Here is a 17,505-nt window from a genome sequence, read left to right as displayed (position 1 = left end):
TTTTTTAATCAAAAGTGTATGTTGTGCATATTTTGCATTGTTCTTTGATGTATTTAAATACCACTTTTAGGTTGTCTAAAGTTTATTCATATAATATATGAGGTTGATTTATTTGTCTTGAGAAAACTTAAAAAAAAATTTGAGAAAAACCGAGTGAAAAACTCGAGTTTTTACTATAATAGCAAACCTATGCTTAACCTTTTCTGCAGAAAGTTCTGCGTGATTTTTTAATTATTAACAGTTTAGTGCGAAAAATGCGATTTTTTCGTTTACCATTACAAAGGTATTTATACTTAAATATAAGTTTATCTGTTAAGGATAGAAAACTTTCAAAATGGCGTGTTATAAAATTTTTAAGGAAGTTCGACCCTGAATGAGCCACCGAAAGGCGTGTTTATTTTGGTCTCATCAAATTACAAATTTTGTGCAGTAATTATTAACAGTTTATTTATAAATAATTAAGTTGCAATTATACGAAATATCAGTAAATGAACACATCATATTATTTTTGATTATTATAACGTGATAAACTAGTTTTTGTTTGATTTGTAAATTAATATTTAATAACCATCAATGAGGTACGATCTAAGGTACATTTATTCCAGTTTCATTAACTGTTTAGTTACTGCTCAGGTCCTTATTATTTCTGAACACATGTCTCGTGTTAAAATAAAAAATGGAACCTAATATTCCGAGTCTCTAACACACCATATGTATCACAATTACCGACAAATACTAATAAAACCTATTCATCAGCACTTCTACACAATTTTCCTCAAAACATCAAGCCATTGTTTTCAGCGCTTTAGAAAATACACGGCTGCAAGATTACTTATTTCCGTTGGGCAGCCTAATTTAATTAATTCATCACATTTGCATGTACCTTACAAACAAACAATTTGTGGATAAATTTATGCAAAACCATGAACAAATAAAAGTCCAGAACAATATTATACAAGCTAGAAGACTAATTTCACCAGGTGAACGCATTATTTTCTAAACGTATGTCCCACAATACTACACAGTCTGTTAGTTGATTATTTACAAAAAATTGGACTTAAACTTGTTTCTCTAGTCACTTTTCTAGAAATCAGTTCCACTCTCTCCGAATACATATCATATGTCATATTTTGAGCTTCAGAAGACAAATATATGTTAGTCCCCATAATATCTCCTTACCTGACTCATTCATTTTAGACTTAGATAAAACAACATAGCGAAAATTCTTATCTCAAGAAAATATAGACTGTTAAAATTTCAAAAAGTCTCGACACATCTCCAGCAATTGTCCCGATAATCTGGAATCGACAACAAATTCAGTTCATTCAAATAACAGTCAACCTATTTCTGATTCCTCCCTTGAAATCGTGTCTCAACCTGCAGCTACATTCTTATCAAACGATCAAATTTCTATCTAAGAAAAATCAGCAAATAATCTGAACAATCCTAACATATAGATCAAGGAGAAATTAACACCATGGATAGCTCCAAAGTAATTAATATTAAAGAGCGAAGAAGCGAAGCTCTTCATCGGCAAAACAAAGTCCATCAAAAATCAAGTCCCTGTGCCTTGGTGAAATTCGTTGTGTAACAAAGCCGCATTTGCCAGCAGAACAGCTTTTAATAGAATTAAAAAGCATAAAACGCTCGAAAATAAAATTAACTACAAAAAAAATGAAGGCTAGAGCTCAACGTTTAATAAATCGAACAAAAAATTCAGTTGGGCCCAATATGTCTCTAGCATTAACAGCTCTACTCCTGTAAGGGAAGGATGGAAGAAAATACGTAAAATTTCTGGCATTAAGGAGTCACTCCCAATATTTAGTCTCAAAATAGGTAGTCAAATTGTCATATCTCCGCTTGAACTTTTTAACGCAATAGCTAAATACTACAGAGAAATGTCTTTCAATGAAAATTTCGATCCTTTGTTTCTGGAAAACAAACGAGAGGCCGAAGGGCCTAACCTCTCTTTTGAAGACTACAACATTCCATTAAATCCTAACGATACAAAAACTAAACAACCCACTTAACGATCTAAAAGAAACAAGTCTTGGGCATGACGGTATCCCAACTGTTTTCTTGAAATTCCTACCCACATCTCCTAAAAATTACATGCTTCAATTATTTAACTTGATGTGGCAACTACACCCATCTGTTTGGTTAAAATCTATTATTCTCTTATTTCTCAAAAGCCAAAAATCTCGTCTAGCCCCTGATTCCTATATCCCGTGATGACGAGATCTTGTGGCGCTAGCCTCAGTATTTTACTGTAGAGAAAAAAGTAATACAACGCCAGTATAGAAGCTTCGCTTTAATTATCCACTCAAGGCTGATTTGTCATCAGAAAATTCAAATTTACTTAAAATTGTTTTCGACAAAACCGATCCGGGATAGACAACATATTAGACAAGGAAAGTGATATTCACAAATCCATGGTAACAAATCAACCTTTTATCGCAGTCTTTTTTAACCCAAGAAAGGCATTTAAGTCAATTATGGAATATTCGTGAAAATTGCCTTCATTTTATTAAGAACTTTTTAGACAATAGATTGTTTCGTCTAAAAGTTAACAACTATTCGATGTTTCCCAATTGAAGCGGTTGCTTAAAGTTTTCATGGACCGTTGATGACCGGTCCAGAGTTATATTAATTAACAAATTAAATTTTGATGTTTGCGTGGGAGACTTTCGAAAACGGGTTATCAGAACTAAAAATAAATCATTCCATACAGATTGTCTCAAAAGAACTGTGAAGGGTCCCAAAGAAATTATGATTTGGGGGTGCGTGTCATCTGCTGGTCTAGAAAGATGAGGTGGTAGAAGGCACAATAAACGCAGCAATTAAAGTATCAAGCAATTTTTTGAAAAATAGTTTTGTACCAAGTGTTCACGATCTCTAGCAGGACTTGAATTTTATATTCCAGCAGGACGGTGTTGCATGCCATATGGCTAAAACAACTAAAAAATGGTTGGTAGACAATAATATCAAATTCCTCTTATGTATTTTAAACAGTCTAGATCTTAATGTTATTGAGACATTGTGGCATAAGATGAAACAGAAATTGCGTAATGATCCCCAGAGAACCGTTGCCAGAGTAAATTAGGAGAATTATGGAATGGTTTCGACCCTTACTTGTGTAAATCTTTAGTGCGAATAATATCAGACAGGATTGAAGCAGTTGTAAAGGCGCGTGGCTATGTAACCCCATATTAAAATAGTAATTTTTTGAATTGTCCGAACATTTAGTTGTCACGATGTTATGCAACATTTTCGTTTATTTTCCGCCAACGCTGCTATTCAAGGTTTATAGAGACCGAACCATTTCAATATTTTGTTATTAATGATAGAGTTTAATGTATTATTGATATCCTTTTTTTGTTCAATAAGAAAGATCGTGAAGATGAACGTTTTCAATAAATTTTCATTTGTCCCAACATTTAGTTGTTAGGGCTCGCATATCTTCTTCCTCCTTGTATGTAGGCTTTAAAGCCTGTTTCTTCTACAATATTAGCCTCCTAAATTGTTTAAATTATCGCACCATATTTTTCTTGGTCTACCAATACTCTTCGTCCATTTGGTGACTTATCAAGTGCTATTCGTACTATCCTATCCTCTGCCATTCTCCTATCCTCCCCCTATCCAACAAACTTTTTCCTGATATTCGTCGGAGTATTTTCATCTCTGTTGTTTCTAGTAGTTGTCTCGTTTTAGACGTGTCAGGTCTTGTCTCCGCCGTGTATGTTAATATAGGTCTAATTGCTGCTTTATGGATTCTTGTATTTGTGTCTTGTCTTAAGTGTTTGTTCTTCCAGATTGTGTTATTAAGAGATCCCGCCGCTTTACTTGCTTTTAAACTTTGTTGTCGTACTTCTTCAACATCTCCGTAACTAGTTATATCTATTCCCAGATATCTAAACCTTGCTTTCTTATTTTCCCATCAATTTCGATTTTACATCATAGTGGGTATTTAAATGTTGTCATACATTTTATTTTTTCTGCTGATATTATCATATTGTATTTCTTGGCTGTTGTATTGAAGATATGTGCTGAAGATCTTTGGAGTTCGTCTTCTGTTTCGGCGATTAAGGCGGCGTCGTCTGCATAACATAATATTTGGATTTCTTTGTTTCCCATTCTGTAGTTATAACCTTTACGTACTGCTTGTATTATTTCGTCTATTATTATATTAAAGAGAAGTGGGCTTAACGAGTCACCCTGTCTGACTCCGCTTTGTACTGGTATACACTGTGTTAGTTTTCCATTTATCTTTGCCTATATATATATATATATATATATATATATATATATATATATATATATATATATATATATATATATATATATATTGATTGGTATGTTTTATAGAGTAGGTGTAAGACGTCTTGGACTTGGATGCGAGCGAAAGCCTTTGTCAGGTCTATAAAACATAGATATGCTGGTTTATTGTACTCGATGGCCTTTTCTGTCTGTCTTAGTACAAATACGGCGTCTACGCAGGATCTTTCGGGTCTGAATCCTTGTTCATCTGATAAAGTTCTTAGTTTATTGATTTTGTTGGTTAGTACTTTTGTGGTAAGCTTAAGTGTGGTGTTCAGTAGATTTATACGTCTATAATTGTTAGGGTCTTCTTTATCTCCTTTCTTGAACATTGGTATCATTATGCTGTTTCTTTATGCGTCTGGTATCTTGCGGTGCAATATTAGTTTTTGTATAAACTTTTTATTGACTTTCTATTTTTGAGTGAATTTATGGCTCTTTCTACTTCCTGAAAACTGATTTCTATTTTGTGTCTTAATTCAGGTACGTTATTGTGTATTTCTGGTATGTTATTGTATTCCTTCAATTCTGCAATTTCTTTCCGTTGGTTTCTTATGAATCTCCATATTTGTTTTTGTGTTACGTAGAAGTCGCTTTCCATCCTTTTTGTAAAATGTTTCCAGTATTCATTTTTTGTTCTTCTTACCAACTGCTTTGTTTCAGTTCGTCTTCTTCTATACGTGTCTCGGGATTCTGGACTATTTGATGCTTTGTACTTCGTGTCCTTTCGTTTCAATTTTATTTTTTTTTCTGAACCATGGTGTATTGTTGCTGTTTCTTTTGTTCACTATAACTTTGCATTTTCCTAGAGCTTCCGTTGCTGCTTCTTAAACGTTGTTTTTAATTGTCTTCCAGCTCGAGTTTATATCTTCGATGTCGTTTATTTGTTTCAGCTGTATCTTCTGTGGTAGCCTCTTTTGGTACATTTCTCTTGTAGAGTCGTACCACAGTGATTCTACATTGAATTTTTCCTCGATGATTTCCTGTAGAAATTGTTTTGGTGTTATTTTCATTCTTATCTTTGCTAATACTAGTTTGTGTTCCCTCCCTGTGTCTGCTGAGTTTAAAGTTCGGATATCTAGAATCTGCTTTGGGTGGATTTTTCTATTAGTGATTATAAAATCAATCATAGATTTGTGCCCCTTGGAGTTTTCAAATGTATATTTATACTGGAACTTATGGTTGAAAAATGTATTATTTATTCTCAGTTCGTTAAACGCACAGAGATTAGCCATGAGTTCTCCATTTGCGTTGACATGATTTTCATTAAATCTTTGTTTTACTCCTTGGACTATTTCATTTCCGATTCGTGCATTAAAGTCACCCATAAGAATTAAGGGTTCTTCATGAGGTATTTCCGCCAGGATGGTTTACAATTGTTCGTAGAAAGTCTCTCGTTCTTCCTTAGGTTTGCAGTCCTCGGGGCTATAGATAGATATGACATTTAATTTTTGGTAGTTCATTGTGATGTTCATATGTATTATTCTTTCGGAAATATAAATAAGTATACCTACGCCTGCTCGTGCTCGTTCTTCTTTCTTCACTCCACTGTATGCTAGAAAATATTGGTTATAGTCTCTTTGGCCTTTACCTTTCTTCTTAGATTGCACAAATGTGTATGTTTTTATTTACCAGTTCTTCTATGATTTCTTGGTCTTTATTGTTGAAAGAAGTAATGTTCCATGTTGCTCATCTGATTGTGGGCTTATTTTTCCTTTTCGTTTTCCTTTTCCTTTTCTTTGCTTGGTTCATCTTAGGTTCCGTCTGGTTCCGAGGCTTTATATCGGTTCTTTGAGCCAGTCATCGCGTTCATAACCCTCAGGCAGAGTTGGGCTCGTATATGATAGGTTAAAATGAGTATTACACAAAAAGATCAATATGTTTACAATATTCTCAATTTTTATTATAAAATACATTTCCTGAGAATTGTATAAAATCGGTTTCTAAAATTCTACACATTTCTTAAATTTTACATTACATCATTATTTAAAATGTTGAAATTACATTATTTAGTTATAAAAAATCAAATTATAACCTTGTTTAAAATTATTGCTTGGTAGAGGTAAAAAAGTTATGTTATAACAAAAAAATTTAATATTCTGTTGTACTTGTGTTCATTAAAGAAAATACTTTTTTCTTACAAAAAATGTTAGTAAAATGTTTTAACATAAATAAAGTCATCCATATATAAATGCAATCTAGTATTAATATCTTTTTAAAAGATAGGCAGCAATTTATACCTAAGTTATGTATGTAACATCATAACTCTGGATTAAAGGCAGGTTTTCCCTCATAACTGCATCCGTTTCTCTGAATAATCTCGGCAGCAGCCCAAGCACCACATTTTATACATATTTCCAAGCTCCTGCCTAAAATGTATTGTGATAAAAATCCACCTGCAAAAGCATCTCCAGCCCCATTCGTATCAACAATTTTCTCTTTAGGCAATTGAACAATAGGAAACTTTCGTATTTTGCCTTCTGTTGCAACTATAATGGGTTCAACACCTTGGGTAATGATAACAGTCCTTTTCCTGTTCTCATTTTCTTTAGGCAGTTCAGATATTTTCAATGCGATTTCTTCAACATTTTTGGTACCGAAATTATAACTCTCCGATAAAGTTTCAGCTTCAGATTCATTTCCAAACAACAGATCTGTGTAGGGTAAAGCATCGGCAAATGCTTTGAAAAAAAATTGACAAATGAAAGGGGCACTTAAGTTCATCACAAACGGACGGTTTTTGCTTACAGCATACTTGGCCATTTCCATTTGAGCTGCTGGATTTACTGTTAAGAAAAATCCAGAAACGTAATAAAACTGTGCACTTTCTATCAACTTTTTATTTTCTGGATCAGCAAGATGGTCAATTGTAAAATCATTCGCAGCACCTAAGTTTGCACACAGAGAACGATCGTAGCCTGTGATCAACACAGCGCAGGTACCTAAAAATATAGTAAAAATTATAAAATCAAGTTATGTAGTCAAATTAAAAAGATTTTATAAATGTAGTGTATGGATAGTACCAAAACTTCCAAAATTAATTTCAATAAAAATACCAAGTAACATGTATATTGTATGTGTCATATTGAATGTGAACTAATTTATACTGTACATTTTGACATAAACATTATTATATGAGTACACACCCTATCTCTATCCTAATATATTTTTTATTAGCTAGTTTTTTCTTCCACATTTATCACGTTCTGGGTTTATTTCATGTTCTCCAGAATATTGACATTTTGTAATTACTTTTTCATTTTTTATTTTTTTTTTACAAGATGATAGTTTTACATTTATTTTGTTGTATATATTTCCCTCCATTTTATCTTTATGTGTCAATTGATACTCTATATTTATTACTTCCCCTTTTTCTATTTAAAAAGAGATATCTTGTATTATATAATATTACAGTTATCCCATAATTCTTGGAAAAAGTTTTTTACATTTTCAATATTATTGTAATTACTATTTTAATGGAAATAAGCTACAATTTAATGTTGTGGAGGGTGTCTTGTTGTTTCCAATTATTGCCCATTTTTGCTATCAGTAATTTATCAGTTCCTCATTCTGCTCCTCCTCTGACTCTCACATCTTTTATCTTTATTGTGGTATCTTGTTTGACTATTACGTAGTCTGTTATCGATTTCAGCTTTCGTGTTTCTTGCGTCCATGTATATTTATGAATATTTTTATGTCTGAAGAATCCGTTGGTGATTTTTATGTTGTTTAGTTAGCATAATTCAATCAGACATTCTCTGTTATCGTTTTGTTCATCCTCTCCAAATCTCCCTACTACTTTATCGTTTTCTTTCCTTCCGGTTCTGCCGTTAAGGTCTCCTATTATAATTATGTCCACGTTCTTCTTGATTAGCTCTATTTGGTGTTGAAGCTGTTCCGTGAAATTTACTGTCTCTGTATCACTGTCTCTTTGCCGTATATGTCTATATGCATTTTAATTATTCTCTCGTTGATTGGCTCCCATGTTCTAACCCTGTCCTTCCATTTATTTTTGATTAGTATTCCCACTTCTGCCTTTGCTCTACATTCCTTATTAACTCAGCTCCAGCAGTGGATATGGTCTTCTATTGTTTCCGTTCCATTTCCTTTCTTTTTGGTTTCTGTTGTTACTAGTGTGTCGATGTTGCTTTCTCTAAACTCCTTGATCACTTCCGTCGCCTTTTTGTTCGTATAATGCACGTTGCACATATGAATCTTCTATCTTTTTTCGTTTTGGTTGAGCTCCGATGGTGTGGAGTTTGACTCGGGGATGTGTTTCCGTATTTGGCTTATTCATCTTGCGATTTTCATTCTTCTTACCCTTACGTTTTTCTGTGTGTTAGGTTGCTAATTCCTAACGCCACAACCCCCGTTTGGAGGACCTTTTCTTCAGCCGCCCATTCTGGATCAGACGCTGTTGGTTCTTCCGTCTGTATCTGTACCCCTGTAGTATATTCTGTATATATATATATATATATATATATATATATATATATATATATATATATATATATTATACCTGTATTCTAATAATTTAATTTTATCTGACTTTTTTATATTGACAATTCAGACATATATTACACATTTTAAGTAGACGACTTTAAAATTATATTGCCAATATTGCTGAGTGGTATTCCTGGGACGACTTTATTGTAAGATAGTTCATTCAATTACATGAAATCAACTTTAACTTGAGAATATCCGTCAGAAAAAATCATAGAATGTAATTCGTATTTAAAAAGACAACCACATGCCATGATGACAGTAAAATTCTCTTGTTAGTGATTTCATAGTAAATTATGAGGAAAAAACCAGATTTATAGTACCATGAATTCTCTTTGTAGTGAACTGTCAAAATTTTTATTAAATATACAACCATTTGCAAATAAAAATGAGACATTTATACAAAATATACAACATTTTTTAAATGAATTATCAAATATTGAATTTAATTCAAATGATATTTTAGTAAGTTTTAACATAAGAAGTTTATTTACAAATGTGCCATTAGATAAAACTTTAAATATAATCAAGACAAAATTAGAGAGTGATGATACATTGGCAACTAGAACAAGACTAAATATATTAGCTATAATGCAGTTATTGACATTATGTACTGATAATACATATTTTCAACTAAATAATGAATTCCTTAAACAAAATTTTGGTCTAGCAATGGGCTCTAGTTTATCTCCATTATTAGCTGATATATTTATGGGAGATTTTGAAACAAATATTATTTTTAAATAAAATTTAAAATCCACAGTATGGTGGAGATATGTAGATGATGTATTCTCAATATGGCCTCATGGATCAGAGTTTTTGGATACATTCCTGAATGATATAAAGAATCACATTGTCTGGAAAAAGAATATAATGAAAAAGGAATAATAATAACACACTTTCTTTCCTGAATGTTTTAATCTCTATGAACGATACTTGATATGAGACGAAGGTGTATAGAAAACCAACACACACCAACAGATATTTAAATTACAAATCAAATAAAAATGTCAATATTAAAAAGGGAATCATTAAACCATTATATGATCGAGCCAAAATTGCTTGTTCTAATGAAAATTCGTTCTTAGAGGAAAAACATTTGTTAACATCTGTTTTATTAAAAAATGATTATTCTTTATCATTTATAAATAGGGAATTTTCAACAATCAACCAAATAGAACAAAACAACTGAATGAGATGCTACAGCATACACAAGGAATAATATGAGGAAAATAACAATACCATACATAAAAGGATTATCAGAAAAACTTAAAAAGATAGGAAATAGCTTCAACATTTCAACAACAGTCAAAACAACAAACACATTGAGATCTATTTTATCTAAAACTAAACCTAACAATGAACAATAAAAAATGAAGAATTTTATTCACAAGGTATTTATAAAATACCTTGTGAATGCGATCAGTTTTATTTAGGTGAAACATCAATCTGATATTAAATATAGAGAATTTAATAGATCTCAAATATGTAAACACGCATGAGTCAATGAACATAGGGTTCAATGGAATGATTCAAGTACAGTCCTAAAAGAAACAGATGGTAAAACGAGGAAAGTCAAAGAAGCGGCTCTAATCATGCTAAATAAGACCAATTGTGTCACAAATACCTCAGGATAAAAGGATGTTGATAAAAGGAAAATACCACTATTAGTAAGTCAGTAACATATGAAGGATATGTTATTTATGTTTTTTAAATAACAACCATACACAATCAGAATTTGGTGTTTATTGAGAGTAAACTAAATGTAACACCAAATACTTACCATGTGGGGATAGTATTATGAGGTTTTTTTCCTGTTTTTTTTTCTCATAATTTACTATAGAATAACTAACACGAGAATTTTACTGTCATCATGGCATGTGGTTGTCTTTTTAACCCCTTAACGTACGTGCCCGTCTCAGACACGGGCGCGCCTTACTGGTAATTTTGTACGCGCTCGTCTGGGACACGGGCGCCGGTTAAATTTTATCCATAAAATTTTTCAAGCCTTGCAAAGCGGATATTTGTATAAAGACACATATGTAAGCATATATCTAAATTATTTTTCTATTATAAAATAGATGACTCAGTCAGTATTGAGTTACTTTAAAATATATTTATTATCTCATAACTTTCAATTTGCAATCATCATCATTTATAACCGATATTATTGTCGAACTTTTGTTTTGATACAAGCGTTCTGTCTTGCCGGTGTAAAGTCGTCTGAAGTCAATATTTATTGTTTTTTGCATTTCAACTAATTTTTGCCTTATTTTCAACATATTATTATATTGTTTGGTAAGTAAATTTTGCATATAATATTCGGTAGGTTAGAGTAATGTGTGTATTTTTTGTTTTACTAAATTTCATTATAATTCATCTAAAATACAATATTGTGTGTGTGTGTGTGTGTGTGTGTCAATAAAATATGTTGGAATATTTGTATTGTTCATATAAATCATACTACTATTTACCTTCAAAGTATTTCGTCTGAACAAAATTTTTAAACTTCAACGGATTTGCATATACCCCCCCCCCCCCCCACGAAAAGTAAAGGTTTTACGCCATTGAAAATATTTTTTTTATTCAATTATAACCAAAACAAAACATTTTTACTAAAAAAAAAATTCGATCATTTTTTGACCATAACTTCAAAATTAATGTGTATGTTAAGGGGTTAAAGATGAATTACATTCTATAATTTTTTCTGATGCATATTTTCAAGTTTAAGTTGATTTCATGTAATTTAATGAACTATCTTACAATAAAGTCGTCCCAAGAACACAACTCAGTAATATTGGCAATATCATTTTGAAGTCGTCTACTTTAAAATATGTAATACATGTCCGAATTGGCAATATAAACGAGTCAGATAAAATTAAATTATTAGAAGAATTTTTCACCAAGTAACTTTTTTTCTTTCTCCCCTTCCTTTTACCCTATCAGGGTGTCGGATTCACCAAGTAACAAAAAATAAAATTTGTTTAATTTATTAATGTTTGTATTTTAAAAATGATTTCCGAAGTGGAAATTGAAACTTGAATAAACTTATTTTAATCTTAAATTTTGTTGTATTTCCATTAAATAGTAATTACTTTAAAATCCCAAAAGAAAATAGCTTCAGAGCAGTTTCACTATTATTATAGTTACTAATGATATTTTTGTACAAAGATCTTTTTTTCCATCTTATAGTCATTTAAAAACCAGTCAACAATAAATTGCCTATCTTCAATGGAAGTCTTATACATCAGGGACAAATGTACAATGACAATGACAAATTCGCGTAAAAATGCCAACCTTTTTGAATTAAAAAAAATTACCTTCCTACATGTTGATACATCTGGCTTATTTTAAATGTTTATAAGCTCAAAATAACAGTAGTCCTGTAAACCTATTTTACAATAATTAACATAATCTTTTTAATTGTTAAATGATTTAATTTGATATTATAAGCCTTTCTCTTCAATTTGGTACTTTCAGAATTCATGTAGACCCAATAGTTTATGCATAATAATGTAGATAAAAGTGTTCTGGTATAAACATTTTCAATCTTGTAATAACTGATGAAGTTAAATCTTCTATAATAGAAATAGCTTCTTGAAATTCTCACAAGAAATCAAAGTTTTTTATGCATTTTTAGAAAAGATACCAATAATTTTCAGAAAATCCACTTTTGAAGCTATTTTTGCAAATTAAGCAATAAATCAACAATAATAACTTTACAAACTCTCATTTTAAAGGATGTTCTATGCTTTTTCAATAAAATTGTGTCACTTTTCCATATAATTTACCAGTTTTTACTTTAAGTATTTAAAATCAAATACTTAGTGATCTCACGATTGTTAAGTAACAAATGTTTTTTAATCTATTGCATATTTTGTTTATTACATATTTTTATCACCAAATTTATCAAAAGCAATTGTTAGATACATATATCAAACAGTGTCACGAAAAGGCTTTTTCTTGCTAATTTGTGTGGTCTATATAGTTTTACTATGTACTGGCAGATCAGCCAACTGCAATTGTAACTAAATGCAAAAATCTCTTGCCAACAAGAACACATAGTAATGTAATGTTTCCGTGTTTCATTAGCCTAATTATATGATTAATTCTCTTTATTTCATCTTTAACAGCTTAAATTACCTATAGCACACATACAAGTATCCAAACAAAACATCTTGTATCACTCATTTAAAATAATTTACCAAAGAATTAGTATTGAACTTTTCCTACTTGTTTAAAAATTAATCCCATTAAAAATAATGAATTAAAATTAGAATAATTATAGTCAACCAATAAGTAAATGCAATTGTGATAAAACAAAAACTCACCTGTGGGTGATGTATTACTGTATTGGTATTTAACATTAACACCACTTGAAGTAGCTTCTTCATACAATATTTTTGAATATTTATCTTGTCCTACACATCCAAAAAATGTAACTACATTTGGTTTTTCTAGCAACCATTGTGCCACTCTCAAAGTATTTTGAACACTTCCGCCGGCAATGTAACGAACAGGATATTTGGCCGTAAGCTCTTCATATATAGGCTTATGTTTTTCTTCGGCCAAAATAGCATCATTTTGTTTGAGTTCATATTTTTCCAGTAGATCGGTTTCTACTACAGCCGAGATGTCTAAAAGAGGATTTCCCATACCTATCAATAAATTGTTTTTTATAAAATCTCCTTCCATGTTTAATAAAATTTTTCAAATTGTTCTGTAAAAAGTTTTAAGTAAATCCAGAAAAATGTGCACACCAGTCTCTCCTTTTAGGTTAGGTTTTCGTTGTTTCTAAAACTTTACACTTTACTATTCTAAATAAAATATAAAATCTTTTCGAGACAAATGAATAGTTTGATATTCATTAACTATCTAAAATTATAATACGTCATGGCAATTAATGTTTTCTTTTTATTTTTGATGTCTTTTATTTACCATTAGCATTTATCGACACTGACGTAAGCTGTCATTTTCGACGAACCCGCGAATAATTCCAGTTCAAAGCACATTGTCGGGTAATATTCTTTTTACAAGAGGAACTAGGTTAATCATTCCTCTAAAAAAAGCTGAACTAATGACTTTGTTAAATATAATAAATTTTATAAATAATGGATAAACGTTTGATTAAAATACCAACATTAAAAATTCTTTTGCATCGATTTCTAACCTATAAATTAAAACTACGTATATATAAGAAGAAAAAGTCGACTCCAACGATATATTATATAGACGATTTTACACTTCACTAGACTAAGTGCCATTTGTATCAATCAGCTAAAACTGTGTTGTTGTCTTCCTTATTATTTTATTAGTGCAGTTGCATTAGTGCAATTACTAATGAAAATAACGATGAACTTCCTGGTTATAATAAAAGAGGCTTTTGAGATGCCAACTAATGATCATTCAGTTAATGAAACGAAGACTTACAAAAAGGTTGCAAAAACTTATCCATGGAAAATTTCCAATAAAGAAAAAATAATTTATTATAAATAAGGAATATGTTAATCAAAGTAGAAAATTACCTAAACGGAAGGAATTTCGATAATATTTAAGCAATTGTAGTTGTTTTACTAAAGTGGGTGACGAAAATTTTAAGTAGGGAAAAGGTAGGTACAGTGAGACGATCGGAACATTGAGACAAACTCCGTAGAGCTTACTACGTTCGATATTATCCGGTAGAACTAAACGAACATGCCTATTACCACCTTGGAGTGAAGCAAACAAGAAACCGTTGAGATTCAACAAGAAATGTTTTAGTTATCGCTGGTCATTCGAAATAGTGCATCGTAGTAAATATACCGTATCTACGTGGCCGGTGTTTTCACGGAAATTGAAGTTTTTTAGATAAGGTAAGTTATTTTAACTAAAAAGTAAACCATTTTACAAGACGATTAAATTAAAACAAACGATTTTGGTATACATTTTATTAGTTTGTTTAATCGACTTTTATTAACGAATTTTTATGGAACAGTGAGACGCGTCTCACTGTTCCTTTACTGTCACTGTTTCTTTCTGCAAGAGAAAATAATTTCTCTTACAGAAAGAAAATGCCAAGAAAAAATAAAACAAATCGGAAAATAGGAAGATTCTATGAAGATCTGATGAAACAGGCTATCGAGATAGTACAAGGTGGCACCTTTATACGGCAAGCAGCAGGAATGAAAGGACTATCTTTCCAAACTGTCCACATATATGTAAAAAAACATCAGCAAGACGAAAACGTCCGTTTATCAAGAGAAGATACCCGAAAACTGTCATATGATGCCGCAGCCTACAATAATATAGTGGTTCCAGCAAACTGGCATACATCAAAAATCGCTTCACTTGCCTGGATGAAAGGATTTCAGAAACGTTATTCCAATAATTTATCCCTCCGGGCCCCAGAAAGTTGGAGTCCTGCAAGGGCAACCGGTTTCAATAAATTTAACGTTTAAATTTTTTTCAGTAAACTTGAAACCGTCTTAAAGCGTTTCCCGGTGTTTGGAGATGGTAGTCGCATCTATAATTTACATGAGACAGGAACCGTTTCAGTTCAAAAGTTCCAAAAAGTGTTTGCAGAAAGAGGTATACGACAGGTTAGTAAGACTACAAGTGGCGAACGTGGAATGCTCTATTGTTGGAGCATCTGGAGCAGCTATTCCTCCTCCTCTGGTATTCCCGAGAGTACACTTAACTAGTAGCAATTAAACGAAAAAGGGGCTAATAAACTTAAAGAAGAGTAGCAGAATATGTATAATAAACATATTTACCCTCTAAATGTACCCATTAATTTTGAGGTTTCAGTCAAAATTTCTCGAATTTTTTTCTTTACTTAAAATAGTACAGGTTAGGTTATTATAAAATACCTGCTATATGAATAGTATATGAAAAAAGATGTTAATAAAAGTTTTAGATCTCTTATCTATTTTAAAATGATTGAAGTACTAAGTCTTCTCTAACGCGGATGTCAAATCAAAGTTGTAGTTCTTTAATAGAACACCTTATTTTTGATTTAAAAAATGAATTCTCAATTTTTTTCTGATTACAATAAAATAAAAGCCACAACCCCAACCCTGAGTTTTTTTAGGAGAAACAGCTGGAGTTTAGAGATCGTCACAAATCCTTGGGATAATCTTTGATTCAAAGCTTACATGGAAAGATCACAACTCATCCTTTTTTGTAATAAAAGATCAAATGTTTTGTAACAAAAACTGGGGCTCAGACCAATCCACTCTACTTCTTCTGTATAAATCTTTAATACGTTCTAAGCTAGATTATGGAGCAATTGCCTATTCCACTGCTAATAAATCTCTTCTTAAATCATTAGATGTCATTCATAATAAAAGTCTTAGAGTAATTACAGGGGTTTTACCAACTTCCCAGGTACCCAGCATTTATGCTCTTTAGGAGAACCACCGCTACATCACCGCCGCATGTTTCTCGCCCTATCACATGCAGACTCAGTCGCTTGTAATATTTCAAAACCAATATATCAAAATACTTTTACAAATAAATATGTAAATACATTCCAAGATATTCGCTATACTAAAAAACCAAATTACGAAAGAATTAAATCCATACTTCAAAATCTAAACACTAATTTTCCGGATGTTTTCTGCTCGGATATTAAATACTCTGAGCCTTGGCTGATCGATTTACTAAATCTGTGATACATCTCTGGCCTATTTCGATAAATCCAGTACAAACAATTCCCTTATCCGGCTAAAGTTCGAACCCCTTTTAGAAAAGTACCCCGACTACTATAAAACTTATACAGATGCATTCAAGTTCGAAGACGGAGTGGGGGCTTCAATCGTTTCCTCAGAAAACAATCTTCTTTTCCGTCTACCCCCAGTATGTAGCACATATTCAGCTGAGCTCTACGCTATATACCGTGCTGTGAAACATTTTTAAAGAGCTTACCTTCACAAAAACCCTGATCATAACAGATTCCCTTAGTTCTCCAAACTCATTAAAACATATTTTTCCAAAACATTCTTTTGAAAAGTTACTAAAACACCAGCTCTCCCAAGCTCATCAACATGGAAGAAGAGTTCAATTTTTTTGAGTACCTCACACGTCATAATAATGGAAAACGAAGAAGCTGACAGGACTGCACGACAAGCAGTTGTAAGCGATTATTTTGAGCCTATAGACTATAGACAATTGTGTTTCCAGTGACTTAAAAGCTTATTTTAAAAATAAAGTGTTGTGTTTGTGGCGAAATGGTTGTTTGTAATTTGAATATGTATTATAATTGTTGAGACGGTGTGCTACATTTTATAATTTATCTATAATAAATATCAAAGTGAATATTGTTGTTGCATTAGCTCTGTCTGATACGTTAGTGAATACAAATAAAGGAACTGGGGGCTATTGTTCAAGGTATTTGCAAAACTCGTTGGGTTGAAAGGCATGAAGGTCACCTACAGTTCCAGGGCGAATCCATCATCAAAATATACAACGCTCTTGAAACAATTTTTACGTGAAAGGACAGTAAAATGTCAGCTGATGAAACTATTAGGAGCCCAGAATTTCTCATTCCAGTAGTTCGTCTTAGTGATGTTTTAGGTACAACTGTATCACTTAGTCGTCGTCTTCAGATACCAAAATTAGATTTGAAGAAGGCTACTGAGGCCATAGAGGACACTAAATGCATTCTTCAAAATAAAAGATCAAATGCTGAACTCTTTTTTTTTATCA

At 31.7% G+C, this 17,505-nt stretch overlaps 2 protein-coding genes across 2 annotated transcripts in view; one reads left to right on the top strand and one right to left on the bottom strand.

The window, feature by feature from the left end:
- The window catches only part of RagC-D (Ras-related GTP binding C/D), a 61,150-nt gene that overhangs the window by 26,880 nt on the left and 16,765 nt on the right, over window positions 1–17,505 (top strand). The gene's annotated exons all lie outside the window — the stretch shown is intronic.
- Window positions 6,197–13,800, bottom strand: LOC140445610 (uncharacterized). The gene is made up of 2 exons (XM_072537800.1): window positions 13,152–13,800; window positions 6,197–7,259 (listed from the first exon to the last, which is right to left on the bottom strand). Exons 1-2 carry the CDS (start codon window positions 13,513–13,515, stop codon window positions 6,577–6,579), a joined length of 1,047 nt encoding a protein of 348 aa, XP_072393901.1. The 5' UTR covers window positions 13,516–13,800; the 3' UTR covers window positions 6,197–6,576.

This window comes from Diabrotica undecimpunctata, chromosome 7, assembly GCF_040954645.1.
Source record: "Diabrotica undecimpunctata isolate CICGRU chromosome 7, icDiaUnde3, whole genome shotgun sequence".
In the NCBI taxonomy this organism is placed as follows: Eukaryota; Metazoa; Arthropoda; class Insecta; order Coleoptera; family Chrysomelidae; genus Diabrotica; species Diabrotica undecimpunctata.
Note: the sequence above shows the minus strand (reverse complement) of the source record. Positions and strands in the feature narration are given on the sequence as shown.